Source organism: Helobdella robusta (genome assembly GCF_000326865.2).
Source record: "Helobdella robusta unplaced genomic scaffold HELROscaffold_15, whole genome shotgun sequence".
NCBI classification, from domain to species: Eukaryota; Metazoa; Annelida; class Clitellata; order Rhynchobdellida; family Glossiphoniidae; genus Helobdella; species Helobdella robusta.
Window position 1 is genome coordinate 3,923,134 of NW_008703839.1, and position 8,595 is coordinate 3,931,728.

At 32.9% G+C, this 8,595-nt stretch overlaps 1 protein-coding gene across 1 annotated transcript in view; it reads left to right on the forward strand.

Annotated features, from left to right (window-relative positions):
• Positions 1 to 8,407: 8,407 nt before the first annotated feature.
• Positions 8,408 to 8,595, forward strand: part of HELRODRAFT_169551 (hypothetical protein) — a gene marked incomplete at both ends in the record, with an annotated part of 13,105 nt that continues 12,917 nt past the window's right edge. The window contains one exon of the mRNA XM_009015345.1: positions 8,408 to 8,460. Coding sequence (XP_009013593.1) covers positions 8,408 to 8,460 — 53 coding nt within the window. The remainder of the gene's footprint in view (positions 8,461 to 8,595) is intronic.

Consider the following 8,595-nt stretch of genomic DNA (forward strand, 5'->3'; position numbering starts at 1 on the left):
CACGTGCACTTAGATTCGTGTACGTGTGCGCGTGCGTGCATTCGGCGAATCTGCTTAAGGTTTTGTTTTCCAAGAACAATATCAAATGTTGTCACACAAATACAGAAAAAGATGTTTTTTTTGTTTTTTTTGCAGGGTTTCTATCAAAATAAAAAAATATAAGTTTTTTCTGAACAAACTATCAGTTTTTTTTATATTTGCAATATTAAATTACAGTTGTTGTATGTTGACAAAAATGTTCGCGTTGAATTGAAGCCCAGTAAATTTAGACTATTTATATATATATATATGTGTGTGTGTTTGTGATTATGTGTGTGTGTGTGTGTGTGTGTGGTGTGGGTAGTGTGTGTGTGTGTTTGTGTGCGTGCGTGTGTGTGTGTGTGTGGTGTTACATGGCAAGAGTTTGAAACAAGTCCAAGCAACAACGCACGCACGTTATTAAAACTAGGACACCAATACTTACTGCATGGTATCCAAGTTCCGGCAAGAAAAATCTCTCGCGTTCATTAACTTCCGGTTAATAAGAAATTTTTATTTCCGTTTGCTTGTGGGCTTCTTAATACAACAACTCATATTCAAAATAAATATGGCGACTCTGACGCCTGAGAAATAAATTTCTTCATTATTTTTCTTTTTGAAACTTCTACTTGCCAGACAACTGTAAAGAAAGCCAAAAATTTTCAACAACGACAACAGTGTTAACGTCTAGACAGAGAAACAACAACTTGATTTTATTAAATTATATATAACACAGTTTTCTATTGAGAAAAAGTTTTAAACGTAAGATCGAAAATAAGATAAACCATTGAGACGGCATCAGAGTGTTGAAAAAGAATCATTAGATCCATTAGCAGTGAGTGGATATTTGCAGAGGAGAGCGCTAAACATGACTTGAAGTGTCATATGGCACAATGCTCAGTGTCAACCATGACAACTAATTTCGTGATGTCGTAAAAGCCAGGACGTCAAAAACTTAATTGAACCTTGGCGGAAAAATATTTCCTCGCAGGAAAGATACTCGAGCGTATGTTACATGGGCGCGTTATTTTGTTCTGTTTGACATGCCAGTCTCACCCTGTTTTTATCTTAACGATTCTGAAAAAAATCCCATAGCACGCTGAATGTAGTACAATAATTATAAAGATGGCTCAAGAAGAAATGTTTTAGTTTCAAATTTTTATTTTCAAAACAAAATATTTTAAAGAATTTAAAGAATTAAAGAAGGGAAAAATTTTTAAGATAATTTTCAAAGTTTTTCATGCAATGGATACTTTTTATATTTTCTTGTTTACATTTCTATCAAATAGATTGCTAAGATCTCGCAATGTTTTTTTTTAATTGTTGCGAACATCAGCACTGCTAAATAGCCATAATACTCTGAACAGCCCAAATGTGAAGCACATTTTTATTAACAAAACACCAGCACCCGGAGAAACTTTAATTTGAAAAATTTCACGAAGTAATTTATTTAAGAGTTAGAGCGCTGGGACAAAAGTTAGAACATGGTGCCTGAATGTCTCTTCAGCGTTAGGAGTGATGCAATTCATTTGATGATGAGAACGCGATAACTACACAAACACATGCTCCGAGAAGACATCAATTATAAAATGAGAAGTTTCTTCTGCCAAAATTTTAAAGAAAAGACGATGATGTGGATATTTCAGCAAATTTCTTTAGAAAAGTAAACAACGAAGTGTCAAGACGATGATGAGACAATGAGGATGATGATGACAAGTGGGGTGGAAATGATGATGATGTTAAAAGGTCGATGATGAGGAGGATGGCGAACATAATGATGTTGATGATGGAATTGAGGATGATGTATGTATGAATAATTGAATATATATAATTACTTATATTTATTCATACAAAATATAATACGTATTTTGCCAAGTTTTTCATCCGCCAGACCAAAAAAATTATGTCAACTGTTTTTGTCATATGAATCAGAGCTTAAAAACAGGCAGACTGTCCACTAAACTAATTACATTTTTAAGTTTCAACGTATGAATGTGTGATTTGAAACACATTAACCCTAACCCTAACCCTAACCCTACCTACCTACCTACCTACCTACCTACCTTACCTACCTACCTTACCTACCTACCTACCTACCTACCTACAAAAAATTCGTTTGTTTCTGTCTGCATCTCTTTCTTTTTCTCTCTCGACGATTTGGTGATGTATCAGCTAATCTCCCTCTCAAATCAGCAGATTGGTAGATATTGAAATTGAATGTGCCATGCCATTACTAGATATGTGCATTTTTTTTTAAATTTTTAATTAAAAGTTAAGCTTCGGTGACAACCTCTGAAGAAGTTTTCTAACAGAGAACCATACTTTCGAGATAATTTCCAAATGTCATTACCTTTTATTAGGCAACAACAAATGTTTGAAGTTTCTCCGATGCTCGTGTAGTCCGCGAAATAAAATGTTATAACTTCCCCTCAGCTCTTCAGTGCAACGCATTACATACGTTATATTAAAAACCTGAGTTGCATGATAAACTTCAACTCTATTTAACTGTAACATGCACATACACACCTCACACACTCACGCACGTACACACACGCACGCACGCATACTTATATACACTCGAACTTGATTAAAATTATTTAGATCCATGATCCATGAGAAGATAAAAATGTATTTAAAATGTTAATCATCTACGGATTTATTTTTATATATATATCATGTCGTTTTGAATGGTAGGAAAATATTGTGGTTATGTTAGAAAAATTAATGACTGCTGGTTTGAAAAATTAGCCCAGATTTGTGTTTTTATGTTTTTACTACTAAACTGTTGTTGCTTGTTATGTCATAATTTGTAATGTTGCAATTGTGTTTTAAAAGTTAAGTTAGTTCCTCAATTTTGTTTTTTATTTTAATTTTTTAAACCATCAAGGCGGTTATGCTTTCTACAGGTCCTGATATTTTGTCGTTATAAACCACCATCTCGCTCGTTGTCACCGTCCTCATAAATGACATAAATGAAATGAAATAATTTCATAGTTGCTGATTGTTTTATTGAATTGTAGTTCAATTTGTTGAAAACAAATCTGTTATTTGTCTATGACAAACTTGCTAACTCTCGAGAATTTATTATCCAAGCCTAAATATGTATGCCGGAGCTGTGCTGATTTTTTATTTATAATTTAAACGGATCAGAAATAACAAGTTCATAATTTAGCCAGATTGTTTTGCTTTATAATACAGGTGAGACAATTTGTCAAAACTTACTGTCTTGCTGGTAAATTAATCTATTTTATATTTAATTGTTTTCTTTGTTTTAATATTTTAAATTTTGCATAATCAGTTGGTTGAAAATTGAAAAAAGTTTTTTCAATCATTTGAGCCATTGTTTACACCTTGGAGTATAAATAGAATAGAATGAAGTTTATCCACATTCTTGTGAGTATTTCCATCTTCTGATTCAGGCGTAACTTTATAGGATGCATCACTCGCATCCAAGCTCACAGTGGAATTGTTTATATACAAAGAATCTGCTTAACATGGCATGACATGAGATTTCCATTGCCTCGAAACCATATTATCGCACTTCCTTATGCCATACTGACTGATGGCATTATATACTCTTTCAACATTTTCTGTTTTGTATGGTTTTGTCTTTTTTGCTTGTTTTTGCCTCTTTGTTCTGATATCCCTCTATACACTTTGAAACAAACAAAATAGAGATTTTTATGCTTAATGGTTTGAATAATTTTTAACAATTTTTTTATTTGAATATATTTCAATGTGTTTCTATAAACCTATTCATTTGTTTAGGTGTCTATTACGTTTGTGCTGTGTTGTAACTTAATAAAATAACTAAATAATACTTGTTTTACTCTTCAATGCATGACGTGCTAAAACATCAAAAAATATTCCATACGAAAATGATCCTTGATTATCAGCAATTTTTTTATGTTTTTATCGGTTTTTTTTAACTAAACCTGTCCTACAATCTTCATCTCCATCTCATTTTTACTTTATTTGTTTTTGAACATTCTTATGCTAAGTCTGCTTTTGTTTGTTTGTGTGTTTGTTGTTTTTTTTTTCTTTTTTCTGAAATTCTGTATCATTTACTACCTCTCACTCACTTGCAAAACGAAGATCGGTTCTGATAACCCATCTTTATCTGTTTGCTTAATTCATCGAGTAGTGCTGCTTAAATAAATTAAATGAATTCATTAATTGGTTGAAAATATTTTAAAATTATTGGAAACAATGTATTTACAAGCTTTGTTCAATTTCTAACAAAATTTTCAAATAAAAATATAAAAAATAATATAATATATACACACGAATTGGCGAATTCAAAAATATAAAGTAAACTAAATTAAATCACCACAAGAATATCGCCTAGCAACAAAAAATCGTAGCTGTGTTAACAACAACCACAACTACAGCGGCCACAACAGCCGACATAACAACGACCACAACGGCAACGGGCTCATCAAGTGTCATCAAATGTAGCTGGTAATTTTCGCTTGTTTGCACTTCAAGGTGAGTTTTTTAGCGAATGTCACTAAATCCTTTATGTATGCTAATTTAATGGGTTATTTATTAGGCTACCGCACCAATTGAATTGTTCATTCTGATTGATCTTGGTTCTTACTGAAGCGAGATTTTTTATATTCTATTATTATTTAAATTATGCTGGCGGTGAGATGTTTAAATTATTTAAATTATGCTGGCGGTGAGATATTTATTTGAACGTAGGAATGTACAAATATTAGCATCTAGCGCAGAAGAACATCCGTGCACATAAAATGTATGTAAATGACGACGATTTTATTTCACTGCACTTTGGCGTGCATTTAATTGAGCCTGGCACGATGATAAGCATCACCATGTAGAAAGTTGCATGCGAGCGAGTGGTGCGCTGTGTTGCCCATACCATGAATGAAGTTAAACAACGTGTTTTTGCTCGCTTCATACTCAAGATCACAAATAATGCAGTCGTGAATGACAAAATTAGTAATAAGTAAAAAGTTCATTAGTATTTGTTATGTAAAGCATTATCATCAGTAACACGTACACACAGAGGAAGAGAGAGAGAAAGAGAAAATTCAACATTTGGTCCTTTAGGTCCATAATTATTTTATTTCATTAGAAAGAGCAAGAAGAGTTTTTAAGAGGTAAACTGATTTATTCATTTAATAAGAGGCAAATTGTTTGAGTTGTTATAGATTTGTGTGAATTGTACTGGTGATGATATTTTGTTAGAAATAAACGATAACAGTAGCGAAAGACAAATATTTTGTGTGCATTACGTTTATAAATATTGCGACTACATACAAGCAGTTTCTGTATGTTGCATTAGAAGCAGTGCTGCTACTTCTAATCTATTCATTCATTCATTCATTCATTCATTCATTCATTCATTCATTCATTCATTCATTCATTCATTCATTCATTCATTCATTCATTCATTCATTCGTTCGTTCGTTCGTTCTTTTCTTTACCAACTTATCAACTTATCAGTACCACCTATATCCTTGTGAACAGTATCAAAGGGTTGTGTGAAGATGATGATGATGACGACGACGACGATGATGATGGGAGACGTGAACCGTCCACCCAATCCAATCCAAGCACTTTGACGTAAAATGTAGAAACATTATTGCGGATAATTAAATAAATGCAAATTTTATAAACTTAAATGCATTCAACACGTTATCAATTCCCTAATTCAATTCAAACATTCTCTTTTCATCATTCATTTCCCTTCAGTTCAATGCACAATTATTTTACTCTTTAAAAAAATCAGACTCTGATAGACAGAATCTGTTTGAATAATTCATTCATTCATTCATTCATTCATTCATTCATTCATTCATTCATTCATTCATTCATTCATTCATTCATTCATTCATTCATTTTCTTATTCTAATTAATTTATTTATTTATTGATTACAATGCCCTCGACTACTTGCATTCTGATGTAAAATGAACAATTGATGTTATCGAATTTGGTCGAGCATGACAATCCTGGAAATATTTCTGCAGCTGTTGGTCCTTTTAGTAAACTTTGTTCTTTGCTGTTGGGACATTTAATTTATTTTTGGCTGCCAAATGGATATTAGTTTTAATTCTTGTGTGATATTTCTTCAAAATAAATGTCTACATTTTTTTCTGTTAACTTTTGAGTAGTATATGCATCGGTCAGAATTATTCTTTAATGTTTTAATGCGGTCAGTGAGTCAAAATGATTGTTGACATTTACAGAACATTTGTGGCTGAATTATTATTTCGCAAGAAAAAAAAACAGGGTAACTCAGTGTCACTTTTTAAATTATTTTTTAATCGGCTTATCCGGGAAGACAAACGGCCTTTAATTTTTTAACATAGAATTCCATGAACATTTTATAAACATTTTCAAACCGCTTACAAAATTATAAATGTATGGAATCCATTTCCTAGCATTTCTTTGAAACTTCATTCCATTATTCTCATGCAATTATTACTTTTTATGTTATATAACTTTCTAGTACGTGCGAAGCCGTAGCCACAAAAACACAAATTTTTAAGATTTTAGTTGTTGTTGTTGTTGTTGTTATTTTGATTTTATTTTCTGTACAACACAACATTCAAATAGTGACAACGTCAGATCTTTTATATGGCCTGAAAACAACAACACTTATTTAAAACTGCATGAGATATAGTGACGTGAATTGCGGTAATATGGTGATGTGAATTTCTGTAATACAGTGATGTGAATTGTTGTAATACAGTGATGTGAATTTCTGTAATACAGTGATGTGAATTGTTGTAATACAGTGATGTGAACTGCTGTAATACAGTGATGTAAATTGCTGTAATACAGTGATGTAAATTGCTGTAATACAGTGATGTAAATTGCTGTAATCTAGTGATGTGAATTGCAGTAATAATCAAATGGCGACCAAGTGTTGATCTTCATTCAACAGATATAAAATAAAATATATTAAATTAAATCTATTTACATATTTATTCATCCGCCTATCCATTTATCCTTCCAAACATTTATTCATTCATTTATCCATCCAAACATTCAAACATTTAAACATTCATTTATCCATCCAAACATTCATTCATTCATCCATCAAATGACAATAGCAGCAAAAAATTAGCAACTGACCGATTTCTTGAGTGACCTTTCAACGTTGAGGATGTATGTGGCCAGGCGGGCAAAGGTCAACTTGCGGTTCTGCGTGTGAGCGTTGCCATGGTAACTCGAATCTGATTGGCTGCACATTGCTCATGGGCCGGACTTAATAATCAATGAAGGATGGTGTTCTTTATGATGTTGATGTCGAGTTGTTGTTGTTATTGCTTTTACTGGTAGTACTTGTGCTGTTGCTGCTGCTGCTGTTGTTGTTGTTGTTCGGTTCTTACTTGTAATGTTCGTTGAGTTGTTAAAGTTTTGGAGTTTATAATATTGTTGTAAAACTTAAAACTGTTGTTAAAGTTGTTGTGGTTGCAGCTGTTTTTTATTTGTTTTTATTTGTTACTCTCCTGTTGACGTAACGCTGCAAATGTTGGCATAATTTCAATAAGCGTTCTTTAATGTTAGATGCGATAGTGGTGACGATGATAAAGAGACGCCTTTATCTGCTCTACCATCTACCGACAAACAACGACATTCGGTGATGATGATAACGATGATGAAGATGGTTATAACTACAACGACGATGATAATAATGATTACATGGAGGATGATAAGCGAACGAAAGAACGGCGATGATGTTGATGATTATGAGGACGACGACGATGATGGCAAAAGAATGTAAGGATGAAAAATGTACGAAAATTGACAAAATATTAATACACACGTGATTGAAATAATGTGAAATTGATAAAAAGCGTGCTGGGCTGTGAGGTTGATTTTTAAAATAAGATGTGTGTTAATATTTTCAATGCAATTATCTTTTTCATCTTCATTTTGCAGTCGCTATGGATATGCTTGTGTTGATCTGCTAATCTAGATATAAGTGTGTGTGTTTGTGTGTGCGCGCGCGCGTGTGTGTGTGTGTGTGTGTAGATGTATGTTTGTGTTAGAACAGATTTAGTATTTCGAAATCATTCTTCCCCCAAATCACTCCAAAAGTTGATAGAAAATATTTTTTATGATGAGTTTTCGATGCAAAATAAGGAATTTAATAAAAGAAGAAGACATTTTTTGGCAAACATTCAGGAAGGCAGGCAACAAGTGAGGGGGTAGGTATGAATTTATGTGTGTGTAGGGTAGGCAGGTAGGCAGGCAGGTAGGTAGGTAGGTAGGTAGGTAGGTAGGTAGGTAGGTAGGTAGGTAGGTAGGTAGGTAGGTAGGTAGGTAGGTAGTAGGTAGGTAGGTAGGTAGGTAGGTAAGTAGGTAGGTTAATTGAATTTCAACTTTTTTAAGATTGATTAAAAAATTTAAAAAATGTGCTTCTGGTTTGAATTGATAATGGACGGCTTATTTATGCTTGTGCGGTGGTTTGTTTACTGGTAGATGCTAATGAAAAAGGTGGGTATTTATCGTGAGATGTTGCACACAAACTGTGTAATGTTAAGCATTCCTGACAAGTTGTAAGTTTATTCATTTGAATGTGTGTTTGTGTGTGTACATGT